The 23,534-nt window shown below is 42.8% G+C and overlaps 1 protein-coding gene across 1 annotated transcript in view; it reads left to right on the forward strand.

Annotated features, from left to right (window-relative positions):
* The window catches only part of Psmd1 (proteasome 26S subunit, non-ATPase 1), an 81,979-nt gene extending 62,946 nt beyond the window's left edge, over positions 1-19,033 (forward strand). Inside the window, exons 19-25 of the mRNA XM_059278035.1 lie at positions 4,387-4,489; positions 5,904-6,073; positions 8,124-8,216; positions 10,333-10,419; positions 11,236-11,382; positions 15,744-15,899; positions 18,814-19,033. Coding sequence (XP_059134018.1) covers positions 4,387-4,489; positions 5,904-6,073; positions 8,124-8,216; positions 10,333-10,419; positions 11,236-11,382; positions 15,744-15,890 — 747 coding nt within the window. The 3' untranslated portion in view covers positions 15,891-15,899; positions 18,814-19,033. The remainder of the gene's footprint in view (positions 1-4,386; positions 4,490-5,903; positions 6,074-8,123; positions 8,217-10,332; positions 10,420-11,235; positions 11,383-15,743; positions 15,900-18,813) is intronic.
* Positions 19,034-23,534: the final 4,501 nt, after the last annotated feature.

Genomic DNA, 23,534 nt, shown 5'->3' on the forward strand with positions numbered 1-23,534 from the left:
CACAGAGAAACCCTGTCTCAAAAAAACAAAAAGAAAAGGAAAAAGACACTATCACATAGTTAAAATTAATAAAGTTGAGATGAAAACTGAAAATATGTGAGATTATGATAACAAGTTTTATTAGTTTGTTTTTTGTTTTGTTTGGTTTTTAGTTTTTGGTTTTTGGAGACAGGGTTTCTCTGTGCAGCTTTGCACCTTTCCTGGAACTCGCTTTGGAGATCTGGCTGGCCTCGAGCTCACAGAGATCCTCCTGGCTCTGCCTCCCGAGTGCTGGGATTAAAGGCGTGCGCCACCACCGCCCGGCCCTTTATTAGTCATTTTTGCATGGCTGTGAACAAAATACCCCATGGAAACCATCTGGGCTCGTGGTTTTGAGGATTTTAATTCATAGAAAGAAGACATGACAGAGTGACTCTTTCCATGGCAGCAAGAATATGTGGGTGTGGTGGCTATTTGCATTCAATGGACTGGGTAGCAGACAGTGACACCAGAACCAGGGGTATGGCTATAGCCCAGTGATTCTCAACCTGTGTGTGGGTTTCAACATCCTACGTATCAGATATTTACATTACGATTCATAACAGTAGCAAAATTACAGTTCTGAAGTAGCAATGAAATAATGTTATGGTTGGAGTCACCACATCATAAGGAACTGTATTAAAGGGTCACAGCATTAGGAAGGTTGAGAACACTGCTGTAACCTTCAAAGCCTTCTCCCTAGTGACCTACTTTAACCAGCTAGGACCAACCTCCTGAAGGTTCCACAGCCTTCTAAAACATTACCACCAAGGAACCAGTGATCAAAATATGAGCAACAGAGACATCTCAGGTTTAAACCATTACACAGTGAAATCATGAAATTATCATTAAGAATATCTTGAGCCAGGTGGTGGTGGCGCACGCCTTTAATCCCAGCACACGGGAGGCAGAGCCAGGCGGATCTATCTCTGTGAGTTCGAGGCCAGCCTGGTCTCCAAAGCGAGTTCCAGGAAAGGCACAAAGCTACACAGAGAAACCCTGCCTCGAAAAACAAAACAAAACCAAAAAAAAAAAAAAAAATCTTGAAAGAAAAATAAGCATCATTTTTATTTTAGATATGTAGAATTTGAAGTGACAGCAAGTCCTTTAGAAAGAAGAGTAAGAGTATATGGGACAAAGACAGCTGAGCAGAGAGATGTTTAAGGACTAGCCATAAAGAAATGAAATTCATAGCCTTTTACAGTTACAAAATCCAGAAAGGTTTGAAAACATACAGGTTTGTTTTTAAGGACCCAGTTGACTCTAAAATCTGACCCAGTAATGAGTCATTTGTTGCCTTTATCCCGTTTATGGTAAATATCTGTGTGTTTGCTACTTCAGAAGTAGTAATTTAATTATGGAATATCAGAAATACGGGGTGTATGTGGCATGTTGGCTTTTTTTTTTTTTTTAAATGTATGTGGCTATTTTGCCTACATATGTGTCTGTAAGCCACATGGGTGCCTGGTACTTGGAGAGGCCAAGAGAGGATCAGATCTCCTAGAACTGAAATTACACAACAGCTCTGTGAGTGCTGGGAATTGAACCCAGGTGCCCTGAAAGAGCAGCTACTGCTCTTCACCACTGAGTCATCTCTCCAGCCCTGTTAGGTTTTTGGGTTTTTTTGTTGTTTTTGTTTTGTTTTGTTTTGTTTGTTTTTTCAAGATGATTTCTCTTTGTAGTTTTGGTGCCTGTCCTGGATCTTGCTCTGTAGACCAGGCTGGCCTCGAACTCACAGAGATCCACTTGGCTCTGCCTCCCGAGTGCTGGAATCAAAGGTGTGCACCACCACTGCCTGGCTTTGTTAGTTTTTTAAAATCTAAATTCCAAATACATCTGGCCTCAAGGATCTCATGGAAGGAATTACAGTTGTGTAGTTGAAGATGTCAAAGAAAAAGTGAAAACTTCCAAACTGGTTCCTGATATGTGGAGATATATTTCTGTATCCGGAATGAAGTAGGAAGGAGGGAAGGAGGTGTGCTCTGCAGAAGAAATAGCTCTAGAGAATTTTGTTCCTTTCTGATTTTTCTAATAGTATAAGGTATAAAGTTTAGTGCAGAACATGGTAAATTTTTAAATGCGTGATAGAGTTTAGAAACTTGTGCATAATAGAACATGTAGATCATAGACACAGAAAAATCTAAATTTTAAGTTAATATTTTCCACAAGTTCTACTTTTTTTGAGGGAGCATGTGTTACCATTCTTTTCGGTTTACTTGAGACAGATGGCTCCCTGTGTAGTTTAGGCTGGCTTCCACTCTCAAGTGACAGGGTTGTTAGTATGTGCCCCTTTGCCTGGCCATGGAGCCATCATATTCTGAACAGTGAAGTTAAGTTAGAAAACCATGATAAGATTGTGTTTAAATTCTCCTTTGTAATGTACATACAACGCTTTATCTAGTATTTATTTTTATAAGTTCATGAGATTTTTTTTTTAGCCTTTAGCACATAAAATTTCCATCCTATATAAGGTAATGTAAGTATTCATCTAAAGTAAGTTCAGAATCAAAGGAATTTGACCTGTTGAGCCAGAATGAAGACATCAAACCTTAGGATACTTAAGATTATTTGTGAATTCAGTGATGATTTAGTCATACTGGATTTTATAGTTTTTAAAGAGAGAAAGCTGGAAGTGCATGACTTAGTAGTGATTGTGTGCATTTTATTCCCCCCAGTGCAGTTTATTGCTGCCTGTGAATAAAACTGAGAGCAATATTTAAGAAGTATTGTTTTGTTAGCAGTGTTTAGGTGGCAGAGCTAATAGTCCAGAGAGTAGTAAGATTCTGCCTCCAGGCCAGGCGGTGGTGGCACACGCCTTTAATCCCAGCACTTGGGAGGCAGAGGCAGGCGGATCTTGGTGAGTTCGAGGCCAGCCTGGGCTACAGAGTGAGTTCCAGGGAAGGTGCAAAGCTATACAGAGAAACCTTGTCTCAAAAAACAAAGATTCTGCCTCCATAAGACATCTGTGCTTACTGAAGTATGAAATGCCTCATATTTATGTGACCACGTATTGCTTTCAGTAGTCTTTAGAACATGGATGAGGTGGATGCTATGATCCTCAAAGAGACAGGGAAAAACTAAGGCGTAGAAAACCTAGTGAGTGGTCAGATACAGTGTGATACATACCTGTAGTCCCAGCCACTGAAGAGGCTTTAGCAGAAGGATCATTTGCACTCGGGAGTTTGAGACCTGGACCACACCTTACAGGAAGACCCATCTGAAAAGAAAAAGGACACAGGACACACAACAGACTAGTCATTTACCCAAATGGCTTCCAAGAACAGAGAGAGTCATATGCCAGGGCTGCCTGAGTCTGTTACTAGGCCACAGTGTCACATTGTAGCCTTCAGACCAATACAAACAGAGAACAGATTCTTTTTTGGTTTTTCGAGACAGGGCTTTTCTGTGTAGCTTTGTGCCTCTCCTGGAACTCACTTGGTAGCCCAGGCTGGCCTCGAACTCACAGAGATCCGCCTGGCTCTGCCTCCCGAGTGCTGGGATTAAAGGCGTGTGCCACCACCGCCCGGCGAGAACAGAATATGTGCTAAACTCAATATATTGGGAAACTCAAATCTGGTGTTTTCTGCTTTGGGCAGATTTGGGGAGCTCCATGATCATGTGCTTCTTGAACAAGCAGACTTCCTGAGTGCCTACCATTTGAAAGCACTGTTGGGAAAACAAGGAAGTACAAGACATGGAAGAAGCATCAGATAGTGCCCTATCTCTGCCCAAACAATTAAGTCACTTTATTCATTAAGAATATTTTATAAGCATTTTTATGTGAAAGTAAATATAGTAGTTTCAGGAAAATACTAAAGCAAACAAAAATTACTGGTAATCTCACCCTAAGTTGAACCATAAGAGTACTGATTTTGACCAAATCTTCAGAAACTGATGTGTGTTCAGAATGCACATCTTTAATGTATACGAATACACTCACACACTGAGGGAAGGGTTGTTTCCTTAAGGTAGAACTGAAGGGCTGTGCCTGCTAGGAGATCTGCTCTGTTGACAGTAAGCAGCATAGCTGTAATTCCAAGTGCAGCAAAGCCTTAGTGTTTGCCTGGACTGTTTGGCCTGCTGACTAGCTGGTGCAGAGTGAAGTCGTATTCAGCATCCCCTTGAGTCTGAATCATCCACCGTGGAATGAGGACTGAAAACAGCTGGTGTTGTTTTTCACACTAGGAAGTCAGAACACTGATTTCAAGCACAGAATTGTTCTGCCTTCACATCTGGTCCGTCTCCCTCTTCTAAATGTCTTGAAATTGAGAGCTGAATCTCAGTACCATTAGCACAGTTTATTGGGTGTTCTTTAATGGCACAACAAATGAACAGAGTTAAACCATAATTTTTTTCTTGCTTCTTCAGGTTAATCAGTTCCGGCAGCTGTATTCCAAAGTCATCAATGACAAGCATGATGATGTCATGGCCAAATTTGGCGCTATTCTGGCCCAAGGCATACTGGATGCAGGTAAATATTCTTAGGTCTTCCAGATGTATTATGTAAATCTAATGAAACAGCTAATCTAATGTTCTGTATGACATCATGGAAATTGAGTCTGAAGCAAATTATTCCAGGGTAGAACTTGAGGAGTGTATAGTTTCCAGAGATAATTTTCATTTATTCAAACACAAGCATATATTTGAATGCTAATCATTCCCCTGCACTCACACATACACACTGTTCCCTCTTGCCTCCCTGCCGAAGATTGAACCTAGAACATCACATGTGGAGTGTAATTACACCACTGAGTAACTATGTATCATCCTTTTTATGTTTTATTCTAAGACAGGGTATAAGTTGTTCTGGTTGGCCTTGAACTTGCTATCCTCTTGCCTCAACTTCTTACAAGTATCTGAGACAAGTGCTCAGCAAGTCCTAATCCTTTTATATAACAGCTGTATAAACTCAAGTTATTTTTTCTCTTTGTTCCTCTTTCTTGTTTTATAAGGTCTACCTCATGGGTTTGGGAGGATTAGAAATATTGGAGAGAAGTTAGAACAGTTCATTTCACTTAATAAAGTGTTCAGTGACTTTTTTCAGCTGGGGGTTTTTTGTTGTTGTTGGGAGAGTTGGGGAGTTCACTATGTAGTCCAGGCTAGCCTCAAATTCAAACCAATCTTCCTATCTCAGCCTCCCAAGCACTGGGATCATAGATAGTCATGTGCCACTACATCCTGCAAAAATCCAACTCTAATTGATAGGTTGGCTGTTCGCTCTAATTCACTGGCTTTCAAGCTCTATTGTTCTATATTCCCCAAAGGGGTAGTCTAGAGGATGTGGCAAGAGACAGAAGAGGTTGGGGTTCAATCCATTCTCTGATAGTACAAACTCATGATCAGAATCAGCTGGTTTCATTGTTTATCATATTCTTCCTCAGAAAATGTGTTGAATCAAGAATTAAATGTTATAATTTTCCTTTTGTGGGGCTGGAGAAATGGCTAAGTGGTTAAGAGTACTTTCTGCTCTTGCAGAGGACCCAAGTTCAGTTCCCAGCACCCACATCAGGTAAGTCACAACCACCTGTAGCTTGAGTTTCAAGGATTCAACTCCCTCTTCTGGTTTTGTGGGCATCAGACACCCACATGGTACATATACATACATATAAGCAAAAACTCATACACCTAAAATAAACCACTAGGTGCAGTGGTGCACGCCTTTAATCCCAGCACTCAGGAGGCAGAGGCGGTTGAATTTCTGTGAGTTCAAGGCTAGTCTGATATACATAGTGAGTTCCAGGACAGCCAGGGCTACAAATTGAGAGACACTGTCTCAAAGAAAACAAAAAAATAAATCACCAGCTGCTTCCCTTGTGCAGTACCTAGAAATGCTTATTTTCATCTTAATTGGTTGCTCTGCTCATGGTTTTTCTCTTTCCCTACAGGTGGTCATAATGTCACGATCTCCTTACAGTCCAGGACTGGGCACACTCATATGCCTTCTGTGGTTGGCGTCCTTGTCTTTACCCAGTTCTGGTTCTGGTTTCCCCTTTCACACTTCCTGTCATTGGCTTATACCCCTACCTGCGTCATTGGCCTTAACAAGGACTTAAAGGTACGTCTATGAGTCCTGAGCTTTGTAGGTATCCTTATCATAGCTACCCCCCATTCCTAAAGCTTCCTGTGAACTTGAAAGATGACATTGTGGGTGGCATACTTTCGTTCAGTCTGAGTCAGTCCTTAGCCTCGCAGAGTACAGTGTGTCTGGAAGTTTTCCAAGAGAGCTTTACTAGCTGTGTGACACTGGACACGTCTTCTGAGAGGGATGATGGGGTGGGGGCTTAGTACAAAAATATGAAGAGATTTCATAAGCCATTCTTTGTATTTTGGGTGTTTTGATTTGATTTTTCTTTTGCAACAGGGTCTCACTTTGTAGCCCTGGCTGGCCTGGAGTTCACTATGTAGACCAGGCTGGCCTTCAACTCACAGAGACCGGCTTGCTTTTTCCTCCAGAGCACTGGGATTCCAGGCCTGTGCCACCATGCTTGGCCACTTTAATCCAAAGACAGCAAGAGGTTCAACATAATTCAGTAGCGCTGTCAGTTCAAACTTTGAGAGTCTGACCCTGAGTAGTTTATTTTAGGCATATTTAAGCATAGCAGTTTGGTGAAAAATTTCCTGATGATATTTAGCTCAATCTCGTGTGTACAATAAAGCTGACTATATCATACTCTTTGTAAAGTATATATCTCCCATAAAGATATGTTCTATAGATTGACTGAGGAAAACAAGCTCATGATAAGGGTCTAGGGGAGGATCCTGTGTAGTCTCTAGCCACACAAATAGTGCAGAGGTCATGAGGCTATTAACCACATCTGCTCCTAGCCTTCTGAGTGGAAAACAGATTCTACATCTCTCTTTGAAGAGACAACCCTGCAGTGTTTAACATTCCTGGTTCCCCTAGTGCTTATCTGTGAGCACAAGGGCCTTTTTGCCTACTTAACAAAGAATTGTTAGTATAAGGAAAAGAAACACAGGGCTATAGCCCCTTAGGAATGGCAGACAACAAGACCAGCAGTGAGCAGTCAGGGAGTCTGACAGAACAGAATGATCACAAAGGTTAGAAGCTTTAGGTGCTACATACCCTGGCATCACAATTCATAATCACATTTTTAATAGGATTTGTGATGAGGTTTTTCTCAGCCCTGTGACCTGATGATTCATCTTGTTCTTCTTTAAAGGTTAAAGGCTTTTGGACCTTTAAATACTTAAAGTCTGTCATCACTGTTGTTGAGATGTTTTGTTAAATTTTCAGAATGGAAAATTTCTAAGCTCAAATTTGTCTTAAGTAATTCCTTATATTAATACTTCATTATAGCTGTATAACTAGTTATTCTTGATTAAGTATTTCAATATTAAAACTGCTCACAGTTGCAAATATTCAGCATCTTTATTTCTCAAAACAACAGTATGTTGTTTTCCTAATCCCTAGTATTTAACATTGTCTGTCGTTAAACCTCCTGTGTCATCTTTGGAGGCTTGCAGTCTGCCCAACGTTTTATACTATTTTCACTCTTCTCAATGAAAGTGAGATAGACAAGATCAGTTCCTGTAATAGTGGTGCTTATTACCATTTTTCATCAATGCAAATTAGGTAAGTAAAGAAAGATGCAGGCTAGAGAGCAGATTTGCTCCATTACCAATATGCAGCTAGTTTTCCATTCTGCCCATGTTAGAAAGCATGATTATGTGGTGTAGAAACTGTATACAGACTAACTAGTTGTCAGTGTGGTACAAGGCATGGTCGTGGGGGTTTAGTGAGCAGAAGGAATATATAGCACTTTCCTAAGTAGATAACAGTTGTTCCCATGTTCACAGTATGAGTAGAACTTAGCCCACTAACACTGAATGGTTTGTGAGAAAACACAAGAGAAAATTATGCTTGATCAGTGGTAAAGCTTTAGGATCTGTAGGGAACTGAGTACCAAAATTAATTCACAAGGTTTTTCTAAGAGCGCTAACATGGAACCAGCTCTGTTGTTGAATATTTAACGTGCATGGAAACTTTCTATCTCCCTTTGCGTCCATATGCTTGTTAAAAACAGAATACATAAGTCTTGATATTATTTCCATGGAGAGAACAAAAGAGTGTTTTATTTCTTCAGATGCCGAAAGTTCAATATAAATCAAATTGTAAACCATCCACATTTGCATATCCTGCCCCTCTGGAAGTACCAAAAGAAAAAGAAAAGGAAAAGGTATGTTATTTGAGTCTTTAAGTAACATTTGTTCTTGTTAGAGAAGCTACTGACTGTTTAAAGGGATTCAGTTTTTAAAAGCTGGTTAGTTGGTTGGGTTGAGTAGGGTCTCACTATGGGGTCTTAGCTAACCTGGAACTTAATAGTATATCAGACTGACCTCAAACTCAGAGTCCACCTGGTTCTGCCTCCAAGGTACAAAGATTAAGGGCATGTACCATCATGCTGCACAACTTTATGTGTATGTAGGGGATATTCATCTTGAGTGTGGGTGCCCACAGAGGCTAGAGACGTGAGATCGATCATTCTGGACCTGGAATTACAGACAGTTTGTGAGCTGCCTGACATGGATGCTAGGAACCAGACTTGGGTTCTTGGAAGAATAGTGTGTGCTCTTAACGGTTGAGCTGTCTTCAGCCTTGTTCTATTTTATTGGAGTGTGTGGGTGTGTGGGTGTGCGTGCCTGCGTGTGGGCTCTCAAAGACCAGAAGAGAGCATCGATCTCTTCTGGAGCTGGAGTTACCGTCAGTTGTCAGCAGATCTGCCTGACATGGGTGCTGGGACCCAAGCTCAAGTCCTCCAGAAGAGCAGCATGTGCTCTTAGCTGCTGAACCATCTCTCCAGCCCAAACCTTGTTTGGTTTTTTTAAAGCAAACTTGTGGTAATAGCTAACATTAGACGTAAATGTAAATTAATGGGCCTTTTTCTCTCTTGGTATCCCAGCCCCATGACACAAGAGTTGCAACATGCAAAAGTTTGCTCTGCTCTGATAGTACCTCTTACACTAAAACTTCAGCATTTTCTGCACACTGATCTACATCCTCTGTCTTACTGTACCAGTATTTTCAATGTATAACTTTTCACCAAAGCAACAGAGCAATATCTATGTCTATATTATTTCTTTTATCTGATATACATTTAAGGACATTTTTTATATGATACACTACAGATGAGGGTACGGTAAAATTGTTTATGTATACACTTGTGTTCTTGTGCAAGTGTATCTGTCACTTAGAATAGTAGGTGTGGAATTGTGTGGTCAAAAGTAACTCATGCTTCGGGACAGTGGTGGTGCATGCCTTTAATCCCAGCACTCAGGATGCAGAGACAGGCAGATCTCTGAGTTCAAGGCCATCCTGGTCTACAGAGTGAGTTCCAGGATAACCTTATACAAAGAAACCATGGGGGGTGGGGGTAACTCACGTTATTTATTTTCATGCATATTACCTAGTTTGCCTTTTGAACATGAATAAAACTAACTTCACCAATGGTTTTGAACACACTCATTGATATATAATAAGGAATAATGCATTTACAGAGCTGCACTGTCTATGGCATTATGCTTAATAAAACAAGCAACCTTTTCATAATGCTTATGTGGTAAAAATTGTTCTTTATTTTAAGATAATGTTTCATATTAAGTATTTGTTAATTTTGCTTTAAGTTTTGTGTATAAGTAGAGCTAATTTTACAACTGACCACATTCAAGGTAGCAACTGATGAATAACCTTTCACAACACATTTATTACTCCATTTTATTTATTTATTTTTATGGTTTTTTCGAGACAGGGTTTCTCTGTGTAACAGCCTTGGTTGTCCTGGAACTCATTCTGTAGACCAGGCTGGCCTCGAACTCACAGAGATCCACCTGCCTCTTCCTTCCAAGTGCTGGGATTAAAGGCATGCACCGCCACTGCCTGGCTTATTACCCCATTTTCAAAGTCTTGTTTCCCCTTTGATTTCAAGTGAGATTCATCAGGGAAGACCACTCCTAGCCAACTGTTGTGCATTACCATTTCAAGGTGTCCAGTTATGAGAACATCTCTATGACCAAGAATTTTCCAGTGTTGTCCCCATAAAGCCAGTAAGAACATAGCACTTAAGTCTGTGTCTCAGAAGTAGATGATAGCAAATTCACACCCCGGTAGCTAAAGATGACAGTAGCAGCAAATGATGTCCCTTGATGTCCTACTTGCTTTCCCATTTACTCTCCAGTGGCTTTGTTGATTATAGTCACTGCAGGAAACAAGGACACGCTGTAGGACTGTTTCCTTTGGGCTTGTTTCTTAGTATGTAGGTGAGAAATTATAACAGTTGCGATTTTGATTGTTTCTAGGTTTCCACTGCTGTCTTGTCTATTACTGCCAAAGCTAAAAAAAAAGAAAAGGAAAAAGAAAAAAAGGAGGAGGAGAAGATGGAAGTGGTAGGTATAGCTCAGTGGTCATATGTGTTAATACCTGTTGTGGTCTAGATTCCTTAAACACTGTTGTACTTTGCACTTAGCTTTTTCAATTAATTACCCTGCTTCCAGCATACAGAGACACATATTTGAAAGAAACTCTAGAAAACCTGTCTGTATTAGTTAGCTTTTCTTGTTGCTGTGACAATACCTAACCTAAGAGGGTTTGAGCTCATGGTTTTAAGGGATACAGTCTGTCAGGGCAGGAAGGCATGGTGGCTGGGGCTTCCTCTTTGACAGTGGGAGCATGCAGCGTGGCTTGCTCATATCTTAATCAGGAAGCAGAGAGTTAAGGCTGGCAGCAGAGCCACTCCGCATCCTTTAGGCCCATCCCTTCAACCAGTGAGGCCCCGTGTCCAGAAAGCTCCCAGATGTTCCCATGCATGAGCTTACAGAGGGCATTTCACATTCAGACCATAACAGTGTCCATTGGTGGGAACGTAGATGAGTACAGACAGGAATGAGTTCAGAAAGAAAGTAACAGCTGAAATAGACTTTGAAGAACAAAGTTCTGAGTAGACAGTGACTTGATAAAAGAGAAAGACTTTTAGGAAGGTGGATGATGATCCGTTTAAATAGACCCTCTTCCGGTCTCTGCCGGAAGAAAACCCTTTTCATCCTTTAAAACGATTCATACCATTCTGACCACTAAGTAGAGTCCTGGATCGTCCTTGTTGTGCTTTGTATCTGCCACTGCCTGACAGTGTTCTACAGACTTAGCTGCAGACAGCTCACGTGATGGGGCCAGAAGTGGTCCTTTATTCATTGCCCTTTTCCCAGGATGAAGCAGAAAAGAAGGAAGAGAAAGAGAAGAAAAAGGAACCTGAACCAAACTTTCAGCTGTTGGATAATCCAGCACGAGTTATGCCTGCCCAGCTAAAGGTCTTAACGATGACAGAGACCTGCAGATACCAGCCTTTCAAACCAGTAAGTTCCCAATGGCTCTTAACTGTGTTTGCTGGTGGGGTATTAATCTACAGGACTCGGTAAGACTGACAGAAGAGGATAAATCCCCAAGGTCAGCAGTACCTTAAAAAAATACTCTTGGCAAAAACAAGAACATTCCCCTCAGCTTTATGTAGCTGTTTAGAGAGCTTTTCTTTTCTCTAGTAATTCTTTTTTTTTTTTTTTTTTGAGGGGGAGGGCCTTCAAGACAGGGTTTCTCTGTGTAACAGCCCTGGCTGTCCTGGAACTCACTTTATAGGCCAAGCTGGCCTCCAACTCACAGAGATCCCCCTGCCTCTGCCTCCCAAATGCTGGGATTAAAGGTGTGCAGTGGTCGCTGCCGCCGCCACCACCACCACCCAGCTCTAGTAATTCTTAAGAACTATTTTCCCTTTTCTGTCACAGATTTAGGCACATAGCTACTGAGCCAGACACACTGGGATCAATTTTAACCTTCCATTCATGGGCTTTGTGACCTTGGTCCAAGTGCTAAATGTTTCTTTCTGTTTGCTCCATTAGTAAAATACGGATTACCTCCTTAACTAATAGGCACAGATCAAAGACATTATGCAGCCTGGTGTGGTGGTACATGCCTTTAATCCCAGCACTTGGGAAGCAGGGGCCAACCTGGCCTACAAAGTGGGTTCTAAGACAGCCAGGATTGTTACACAAAGAAAAAAAAGTTAATTTGCAAGCACTGAGAAACTGGGAACAAGACCTGGCCCTGCCAAATAAATGATCACCATCATAATTACAATGTTGTCATAAACACTTCGAATTTTAGAATTAAAAAAGGATCTTTGTGATAGTCAATTAATCCCAAGCCAGAATGTTTGTTAGAAACAAGTGTATATTGGTTACTGTCTCATTCCTGGGACAGACTCCCTGGCAGAACTCAGTGTGAGAGGATATAGTCCAGCATGGTGAGAAAAGCATGTGGAGTTTGGGGCAGCAGGAGTGAGTGACTGGGGCTCCTCACCTCTCAGAAGACTAGGAAGTGGAGTCAGGAAGCAGGGCCCAGGCTCGGACTCCCAAGGCTTGCCCTTATGTCTGCCAGCTGTGCCCTACATTCCAAAGGATCATAAGCTCCCAAAACAGTACCACCATCTGGGCACTAAGTGTTCAAACACAGAAGCCTGTGGGGATATTACACATTCGAACCATGATAAAATGCTTATCAGAAACTTTACCATAATACTGTCTTTATCTTTCAAGGTTTTGGTTACTTTATTTCTGATGGTGTTTTGTTTTGTTTGATTTTTTTGAGACAAGATCTTACTCTGTAGTCCACTCTGGCCTAGAACTCATTTTGCAGCCCAGACTGCCCTTGAATCAATGGGCGGTCCTCCTGACTAGGGCTCCTCAGTGCTGAGATTATAGACGTGGAGCTGTAGTGCTAGTCCTGACCCAGTTTTCTTAAATCTGGAAAGCTAAATACTGACCAGTAGACCAACCCATGCAAGATATCCAGATCTTGAGTCTGTTGTTTGAAATATAGATGAGATTTCCGGATCATCCATGGGAGTAAGTTTATTTCTTATGAAGCCAATGATGAATTGAAAACAACTCTAGTTTTGGTTGTGAGCCAAGGTGTTCCTGACTAGATTATCAGCTTAGACAAAAACAAGAAATGGAAACTGTTGTGTGGTGGTTTCAAACTGAAGGTGGGCATGGCTGGTTTGTCTCCCGGCTCTTTTGGTTAGTAGTGTGACTTGGTAACTCCTTTGCATTTCATTTTTTTTGTTTGTTTTGGTTTGGTTTGGTTTGGTTTTGATTTTTCGAGACAGGGTTTCTCTGTGTAGCTTTGTGCCTGTCCTGGATCTCGCTCTGTAGACCAGGTTGGCCTCGAACTCACAGAGATCCACCTGGCTCTGCCTCCCAAGTGCGGGGATTAAAGGCATGCACCACCACCGCCCAGCTCATTTCATTTTCTTTAACTGTAGAATTGGTACAGTAATTGCCTCTACTCTAGTGATAGCATGAGGGAGGCCTTTCCAGGTCAGTTCCAGGTTGATTGTCCTAGGTGCAGGGTTTCTTCAGGTTGGTGCAGGTGCTCTCAAGTTTGGTAGAGGTGACTATACACATTTGGGAGTGTTTTAAGTTCTGTGCATTAAAGGAGTATATTTTATATTGTGTGAATTATTTCTTATCTTAATAAAAGACCACTCCTTCATATGTACATTGAAGAAAGAAATTGCCCTTTAATCCACTCCATACTCTCAGTGACAAGGTCATCAACACGTTCCTCAGATGGTGCATTTTAAAGAAACACTGTGAAGCTTGGTGACTCATTCCTCTAATCCCAGCACTTGGGATACTGAGGCAGGTGGATCTCTGTGAGTTGGAGTCTGAGCTCCAGGCCAACCACAGCTACATACTGAGACTCTGTCTCAGTGCCCCCCCTCCAAAAAAAAAAGGCACTATGATAATGTCTCTACTCTGCTTCAGCAAGAATTCACCATCTTAGGTTCTTAATAGCCTTTTAGACAGCCTATTTTATCTTCTCCTTAGCGAATGAATCAGCATTAATCAATCTAAAATGTGGTATGGTTATAAACAGCTTTTGGATATGTGGATTGTGTTGCAGAGTGTGAGTGAGATCATTAGTTTTGGTGAGCATGTAGTAGAAGTTAGAACCCATAGCTAGAGGTTTCCAGAAACTTGGAAATCCTCTTCTGAGTGGATATTTTATTCTGCTTGAAGGTTCATCTCCATTTGCTCCACTAGGAATTCACATAAACTTTTAGGCCATGGAGGATGAGGGCAGTGGTCATATTCTCTGATGTTCTTAGGCTGTTGGTAATCAAGGCAGAGTCTATTCATAGAAGAAAAGCAAACTGTTTAAGGGAGAGAGCTGTAAATCCTTTGGTGTGAGTGCATGTGTAAGAAGGGGAAATGTTAGCCGGGTGGTGGTGGCGCAGGCCTTTAATCCCAGCATTCGGGTGGCAGAAGCAGTGGATCTCTGTGAGTTCGGCGGCCTGGTCTACAGATCGAGTTCCAGGACAGGCTCCAAAGCTACACAGAGAAACTCTGTCTCTGGAAGGAAAAAAAAATTCTTGAAGGCACGCCAGTTTTATAGCATGGCAGGGCAGAGTCTTGATGAGTAAAATCAGATTAGGTTCAGGTGCAGAGATGCTTACCATGTGAGCCCTCTGACTAATGTCTGTGGGCTTCTTTCCTTCCCAGTAATGTGCTTTGTAAAGTTTGCTTTTTCCAGATGTGCCTTGCCACTGCTGACTGATTTGATTACAGAGGGCAGCTTTCCATTTCCTTTGACACAGGCAAGCAAACAGAATAAGATTAGCACGCCAGAGATGGTTGGCTAGTTTGGTGTTTGAATTTACCATCAGCTAATAGGCTGAGAGAGGGCTTAATGGAATTGCCACGATAGCCTGCTTTCCTTTGTCTTTCCATCTGGTTTTTCATTACTTACATCACAGTGGTTTCTAGATTACAGTGAAAACACTCAGATGTCTGTTGTATTTATTATTTTCTCTGACAAGTATTTTCTGTGACCTTCTGGAATTGCTGGAGGGAAAAAAATAGCCTTTTATTTGTAGATTTTCTTGACTCACACAAATAAAATAAACTAGAGTGCTTCAAAAACTATAATACAGGGCTGGGGAGATGGCTCAGCCATTAAAACCACAACAATTGTTGTGCTGTGTGTGTAGGAGCACAACAAAAAACTATAATATACATTCATATCAAAGGTCTAGGGGTCCTTGTTATTCTTCCAGAGAACTCGGGTTCTGTTCCTCAGACTCACCTAGCAGTTCACTGCTGTCTGGGACTCCGGTTGCAGAGAATGCAGTGCCCTCCTCTCCTAGCCGCCTCAGCTATTAGAGACACAGTACCCAGACAGTCATACAGACAAAACACCTGTACACATAAAACAAATAAAAATCTTTTCAGAGGTTGAAGGGTGGTCTCCAGGTTGGAGTTAGCTTTTTCCACATTTTAAACAAGCTCTGGAGTGGTAAAGTTGCCAATCCAAAACCACTGTCTTGAGTAGGGTAGGAAGGTAGTAGAGTGCTATGTTGAGACAGTGAACATTCTACTCACAGTCGGACGGACGGAGGTTAATCATCGTTTCTTTGGCTGGGACACACTTCTTCCTTTGTGTGGGGTGTGACATGCACACAGAGCAGTATCATGTGGCCCACCGAGCACTGGTTAAGTTGGCAGTCCTCAGTAGAGAGGAGCTGTTCAGTGCTAGTGTAATTCTCCCCCAGCACAGCCAGTGTTGAGGGTCCACTCAACAAGCACCCACTCGGGATGATGGCAGAGCGAGCATTGTGGAATATGAGTGGGGCTTACTCTGTTTTCCTCTCTGTGTGCAGCTCTCCATTGGAGGCATCATAATCCTGAAAGACACCAGTGAAGACGTGGAAGAACTTGTGGAACCTGTGGCAGCACATGGCCCAAAAATTGAAGAGGAGGAGCAAGAGCCAGAGCCCCCAGAGCCATTCGAGTATATTGATGATTAAAGACCAGGGGTGAGTGTTCACCAGTCACTTCGGAAGGAGAGCAAGAACGCTGTTCCGCTTCTCCCCCTTCTGTTTGCGCCTCATTTACCCAAATAGCATCAACAGTTCACCTCTCTCACCCCATCCGCACATGTGCACTTGTCTTTCTTTGACTTTGTGCTGGAATGCTCTGCTAGCTCCTCAGAGCGACTAGGCTGCAGACTTCTTCAAAGTCTGAAGGAGGCCAAGCGGCGGCGGCGGTGGTAGCGCACGCCTTTAATCCCAGCACTGGGGAGGCAGAGGCAGGCAGATCTCTGTGAGTTCGAGGCCAGCCTGGGCTACAAAGTGAGTTCCAGGAAAGGCACAAAGCTACACAGAGAAACCCTGTCACGAAAAACCAAAAAAAAAAGTCTGAAGGAGGTGGGGAGCCCCAATGGGAAAATCTCAGTGAGTTTTCACAAGAATGTCTTCTTAAAAATAGCTGAACAAGGGCTGGAGAGGTGGCTCAGAGGTTAAGAACATTGGCTGCTCTTCCAGAGGTCATAAGTTCAATTCCCAGCAACCACATGGTGGCTCACAACCATTTGTAATGAGGTCTGGTGCCCTCTTCTGGTGTGCAGGTACATGCAGGCAAGCAGAACACTGTGTATAGATATAAATAAATAAATGGATGGATGGATGGATGGATGGATGGATGGATGGATGGATGGATGGATGGATGGATAAATAAATAAACAAATAAATAAATGAATGAATGAATGAATAAATAAATAAATAAATAATAGCTAAACAAGCCAGGCGATGATGGCACACGCCTTTAATCCCAGCACTCGGGAGGCAAAGGCAGGTGGATCTTTGTGAGTTCAAGGCCAGCCTGGTCTACAGAGTGAGATCCAGGAAAGGCACAAAGCTACACAGAGAAACCCTGTCTCGAGGGGGAAAGAAAAAAAAAAAGCTAAACAAGAGCCGGGAGGTGGTGGCGCATGCCTTTAATCCCAGCACTCAGGAGGCAGAGGCAGGCAGAGCTCTGTGAGTTCGAGGCCAGCCTGGTCTACAGAGTGAGTTAGATTTCAAAAAGACAAAACAAAACAAAAAGCTAAACAAAGCCAGGCATGGTGGCGTACCTGTAAGCCACCACTGGAGATATGGAGGTAGACAGAACAGCAGTTTCAAAGCCAGACTTGGCTATTTAACAAGGTGCTACTTGTTTCCCAGCCAGAACAGCTGGAATGTCCTTAGTGATAAAGGTGATAGATTGATGTACATTCTTGTAAGTTCCTAGGTCAGCCATAGTTAGTGAACCAGTATTCTTCCATAGGTCATGCTCTTTTTTTTGTTGTTGTTGTTTTGTTTTGTTTTGAGAAAGTCTATATGTAACCCTGGCTGTCCTGAAACTCACTATAGATCATGCTGGCCTTGAAATCACAGAAATCTGACTGTCTCTGCCTCCTGAGTGCTGGGATTAAAGGCGTGTGTAGGTATAGGCTTCCGGCTGATTCCCCTCTCTCTGTCCTCTTGGCAATGATTCCAGCACTGGGTCTTCACGTACTCTCTAGAGCTATTAGACATCTGGTGTCCTTAAGACGCAGGACCTATAAAGACCCTGGAGTCAGACTATACCACAGACACTTCTCTGCAGGATAAAAGATGATTACGCCAGTTGTTTAAAACATAGGTGGAGGTGGGAGGGTTGCTGGAGAGATGGCTCAGCAGTTAAGAGCACTGGCTGCTCTTGCAGAGGACTTGGGTTCAGTTTCTAGCACCCACATGGACTTACATGCCAGCAAAACAAATGAAATAATAAATTATTTAAAAAAAATAAAGGAATCCTTAGCTTCTAAAACTTGAAATATCTTAATTATGTGAAACTGTCACTCTATTTCAATTCCCTCATTTTCTTTTACAATCATCACCTATTTGAAAACACATACAAAAAATACATAATGATTTCTGTAGTTTCACTAACCTATCAGACATTTTCAGAAAAATATGGGTTTGTTTTACTCCTTAAAGAAAGTAGGAAGACAGGGGGATGGTCAGAGGTAAAGTAAAGGTTCTTGCCTTTACCAGCCTGACAACCTGAGTTGGATCCCTGGACCCACGGGTGGAAGGAGAGCACTGAGTTTTGCATGTAATCCTCTGACCACCACAGGCACGTTGTTCACACAGGCACCGCGTAATCAGACCCACACAAAAAAGAAAGAAAATAGGAGCTGTATCATTTGCTGCAGTGGTATAAAAAATGCATTCAGGGTTGGGGGTGTAGCTCGGTGATAGAGTATTTATTGGCCCTACACAAGGTCCTGAGTTCGGCAGCACACACAAAATGTACAAGTTGCAAATCTAGCATAGCGCATACATTGATTAGCAATTAAAGACTGAAATCCTGCCATTAATTAGAAAATAAAATCCTGCCTCAGAGAATGGATTGGCAAGTGGAAGGTTTGTATGAAGTGCTCTGCTTTTCACTGCTTTTCTCTCAGCCTAAGCTTTACTGGACCAGCATGCTTGTACTGTGATCTCTCAGCCTTTCCTACTGCCTCGTGAGACCAACCCGATTGTGTACTTCAAGACAGAGTGGCTTAGAAGTACACAGCTAGAAGTTGAACTCTTGGAAGTTTTTTTATTTTGTTTGGTTTTTCGAGACAGTGTTTCTCTGTGTAGTTTTGGTGCCTATCCTGGATGGATCTCACTCTGTAGACCAGGCTGGCCTCGAACTCACAGAGATCCTCCTGGCTCTCCCTCCACTGCCTGGCAGAAGTTTTTAAAGGGTGAAATACTTGATTTGTTAGGAATTTGGAGAGTAGAGAGAGCATCACAAACTGGCATAACAGGGCCGCAGGTGCTGAGTGGAGCTGGGTTTAAATTCCATGTAATAATTTAAAAAAAAAAAAAGTTTGAGAATAATGAACAATACCAACTTCTGCCACTTTCTCTTTCCCAGGATTTCACCTGCTCAGCTGAAGATGTCTATCCGGGCGCATACTCACATGTCTGTGAGGGAACCCACGCTAGACCTACTCGATGCACGCATCATAGCCTACGCTGACCTAAAGAACCTGTGTCCTGAGTCTGTGATTGAGAAGAAGATACACGACTGTAGTGTGCTCTTTCACAGAAATTGGTTTTCAAAGAAATATATTAAAATCTCCAGATCAACAAGACTTTAGTTGATTGGCTTTTCTTCTTCTTTTCTCTCTTTTTGTTGTTATTTTTGTTTTGTTTTGTTTTGTATTTTTGAGGCAAGGTCTCATTGTGTGTAGCCTTGGCTGTCCTGGAACTCACTATGTAGACCAGGCTGACCTTGAACTCACAGATATCTATCTGCCTTTGCCTCCTGAGTGCAGTTGATTGTTTTTCAACCTGTTTTTTTGTTTTGTTTTTGTTTTTTAATGGATCTGATGCCACCACCATAAGCTTGATGGCACCTACCCATAACCCAAGCATTTAGGGCGCTGAAGCAGGAGAAAAATGAACAAATAAACCTAGAGAGGTCAGCCCTAATGAACTAATCTATCCAGTCTTGTTAGGGCCAGGTCTAAAGGTTACTGATTCCCAAGGATGGTTCCACATAGTTAATTTCATTGTATCCCCTTCTTTGCAAATTCCCTGTTTCCTCAATATCAGATGATTCTATAAAAGAAATTATCTAATTTCCTGGCCTCTCATTAGCTATGCCCTTCCTGGTCAAGCTCTTAATGTTACTTGCATTTCAGACAGTTATCTCTTACATTTCCCTTAATATATGAAATGATTGAAAAACAGAAGTGTCTTGAGGATACCATCATCCAAAAGTGAGGAGTCTGGGAAGAGGTAGTGTATTCACTAGCCTGCTTAAGGAAGAAGTCAGCACAGATTCTCGTTAGGCAGTGCACTTGGATCTGAGTATCATGAGACTATTTCCTGGTGGGTTTGTTTTTTCCCCTAGATTTCCTGGGAAATGTATAGTGCTGAAAGCTGACAGCAGAATAAAGTCACATAGATAGGATATGAGTTAGAAGCTCTGTAGAAGAAATGGGAGGAGGAAGGCAGAAATTAGCCCCACCCAGATGTTATTGGATCTCACCTTTCTAGGGTGAAAGGCTATTGGGCTAATGACAAAAAGGTGGAAGTAGATGGTTTAGTTTCAGAATCCAGATCTGATCTAGAATCCAGTCCCTTTACAGGTCTGCAGATAAAGGATTCCTGCCTTTTACAACTCCTCTTTGTGAGCCAGGCCCTTTCATCCCACTGGAAACCTCAAATCTAGCTTTGACTACGTGGCAAGACCTGTCTGGAAAGCGGACAAAAATCTTCATCACTCCTGTGGCATGCTCTAATTCTCCTCCAATGACTTGGACCTCCCCTTCATTTCACATGTCAGACAAGTGTCGATCTTCATTTGGACAACTTATACAGGGATTTGTTGGCAATTGGGAAGGCCCTACCAGCTCTGACAGCGCTAACTGCTAGCCCCTCAAAGTTGTTCTTCGGTCCTCTTACTCTGCTTTGTCTAAGCAACACTTGTATCCCGTACCATCTTTGTGCTGATGACAGGGGTATCCATAACCTGGTCATACTCCCGACATGCACCTCCAACTACTGGGGCACCTTCATCTGGCCTGCCTCAGTGAGCACAGCATATCTAAGCACATTTTGTACCCAGCCTTCGACTGCTTTAAGCTAATGTTCACACCTCCACCTAGCTGCCCTCACCAGAGGCCCAACTTTCAGCCGTGGTTTGGCTCCGGGCCTCTGCAGTGACTACAACTCCACTCTCCTTCCCCACTGCTGACTACCCCAGGCGAGTCTATCTCCAGGCTCAGCCCACTCTAATCCTTTCCCCAAATCCACCTTTGTAAAGCATGTTGGTCTCCTGCTTAAAAATTTGCTGGGCGGTGGTGGCGCACGCCTGTAATCCCAGTACTTGGGAGGTAGAGCCAGGTGGATCTCTGTGAGTTCGAGGCCAGCCTGGTCTACAGAGTGAGTTCCAGGACAGGCTCCAAAGCTACACAGAGAAACCCTGTCTCGAAAAAACAAAACAACAAAACCAACTTGCTTAGTAAGCTCTGGATCCCCTAATGTATGTGTATCTGTCCAAAGCCCTAGTTGCTGCTTATCTCTGCAGCCTCTCTTTGGACTCTGCTAGAGAGAGAGAGAGAGAGAGAGAGAGAGAGAGAGAGAGAGAGAGAGAGAGAGAGAGAGAGAGAGGGAGTTGCCCACGGAGGCTAGAAGCATCCAGTCCCCCAGGAGCTAGAGTTGTAGGCACTTGTGAGCTACCTGAGCCGTACTGGGAATTGAACTGGTATCCACTGTAAGAACTGCTGAGCCAGCTCTCCAACCCAACTCTACCATTTTTATCTCTAGATCTGGTATATATACAAACGGTTCTTGACAGCAGGTTTGTATCTGATAAACCTATTGTAAATTGGAGACATGTTTTATACATCTATGGTAATTGTAGCTTAACAACACAACGCCACCAAGGAGTACCATGTGACTGCATGACTGACTGGCAGCTGTGGCTCATTGCTACTCCCCAGCGTTTCCAGAGGGTTGGACTTCACATCACTAGCTCAGAAAAAGACCCACAGTCAAAATTTAAAGTAGTTTCATCGGCTGTATATCGTTTTCACATAAGGCTGAGGTGTGATCAAATAAATTGTACCATCTTCGGTGGTTTCAGTGTCTGCTTTGGGGACACTAGGAAACCATCCCCGATTTCTTCCACCAAGGTAGGACCACATAAGGCCTCTTGTCCTCACAATGTATCATCGTTCATTGCCTCATTTCTGGCCTGACTTCTCCCATTTTTGTCTTCTATTGCCTGTTCATAATTGTCTTGCTACTGTTCGTTTATTTTTCAGATAGTCTCACCATGAACTCACAATCCACCTGCCTCAGCTTCCCAAGGGCTATACTAGAATTTCAAGCATATGTTAACATGTTCAAGTATCCCAGCACTAACTATATTTTTAAGAATGGTAATTGGGAGGTGGGCAGTGGTGGCACAGGCCTTTAATCCCAGCACTCAGAAGGCAGAGGCAGGAGGATCTCTGGCTTCGAGGACAGCCAGAGCTACACAGAGAAACACTGTCTCAAATAAGAAAGCAAAAGAAAAGAAAAAGAATGGCAATTGGGAGGGTGTGATGGTGCATACCTGTAATCCCAGCACTGGAGAGGCAGAGGCAAGGTGGGTATCTGTGAGTTCCAGGACAGACAGGGCTACCCTGTCGCAGGAAAAAAAAAAAAAAAAAAAAAAGCAAACCAAAGAATATTAATTGGGAAGCCAGCTGAGCACTGACAGAAAAATTTGGACAGAATCCCATGAGTACAGAGGATGAATTCATCTGCCCAGAAGCTACTTCCCCAGGGATTTCAACCTTCAGTGTTTCTTCTGCAGTGAACGAATGTTCCTGGGGAGGATTGACTTTCGTTTGATTTTGCTCTTGAAGAACTCTGGCTTTTCCCCATCTGCACAGATGGTGTCTTTGGAATCTACAACAGTGAGAGATGACAGGAAAGAATGAACTGAACAAAGATACTTCCGTGGCTTTGTCTCAGGCGCTTCTCCAGCCTCATATCCATCATCAACGAGACGCTCCCACATTCCCTTCGCAAGTGTTTTTCTGCTGTTGTGGGGACACCCTTACAGTCAAGGCTGCTGGGTTCTTCTGAGCCAAACCATAGAGTAAGAACATCATGGACTCTGGTTCTGCCTCCTGGTGGCTTCCTCTTTTGTACAAAGCAGTATCGTTCATTTCACGGTTGTTTTAGGGGTCGAAGAATGGCTAATGACCACGGGCTTACTGGATGCTAGACACTGGCATACACCTCCTCTGTCACTGCCCTCGGAGACAGACACCGCTGCTAGCGATAAGCTCTGTGAGCCATTGTAGTGGAAACCTACCTTCTCATTTCACAGGAATCTCGTGCTGAATGACTTGTTCTGTATCAAAAGACATTTTTACAGTTATGCACATGGCTCATTTCCATTAAGCTGTTTTCTGACCTCTGGATTTTCAGGGGGTGTTTGATTCACTAAGCCAACAGACCTGGCATTCTCCCAGTGTCTACCTTCCTCCACACTCCTACATCAGAATTCTACTCAGAAAGTATTATTTCCAAATACCCTTGGCCTCGCCCATGTAGCCCGTTAGTGATGGCACTTCCTGTCTGTTTGCTGGCATCTGGGCAGTTCTTTTGGTGTATGGAAATAGTGTTTTCCAAGTTAGTGAATTAGTAATTTGTAATACATTGCATCCAAGAGATAAATAGATGTGGCAAAGAACTGGTGGAGATAAAGGGTTTCCCTTCAAAGTTCATTCCCATGACCTGTGTGGACAGCCCTGATTCATGTCCTAAAGATTCAAGAGAGTTATAAGTGGCCAAGACTCCTTGCTTATGGGGGATATAAGCTAGCATCCCCCAAATAAGGACCAGATGGCCAGAGCAAATCTCTCTTCTGTTTTGGACTAGAAGCCCTGAGGGAAAGGAGTTGCTTCCTGTCTCTTTTGGCCTCAGTAGTCAGTGTTGAGCAGCTCTGAGGCCTGTAGGTGCCTTCTGCAAAGTTGTCCTCCAATGACTTCCTGCAGGTATATGTGGGCAATGTCCCAGCCAGTTTATAAGTCAGTTCTTTCAGCAAGTCCAACATCTCAGCTGGCAGAGTGCTGGCCTAATGTGCAC

The sequence above is a fragment of the Peromyscus eremicus genome, chromosome 13 (genome assembly GCF_949786415.1).
Source record: "Peromyscus eremicus chromosome 13, PerEre_H2_v1, whole genome shotgun sequence".
NCBI lineage: Eukaryota > Metazoa > Chordata > Mammalia > Rodentia > Cricetidae > Peromyscus > Peromyscus eremicus.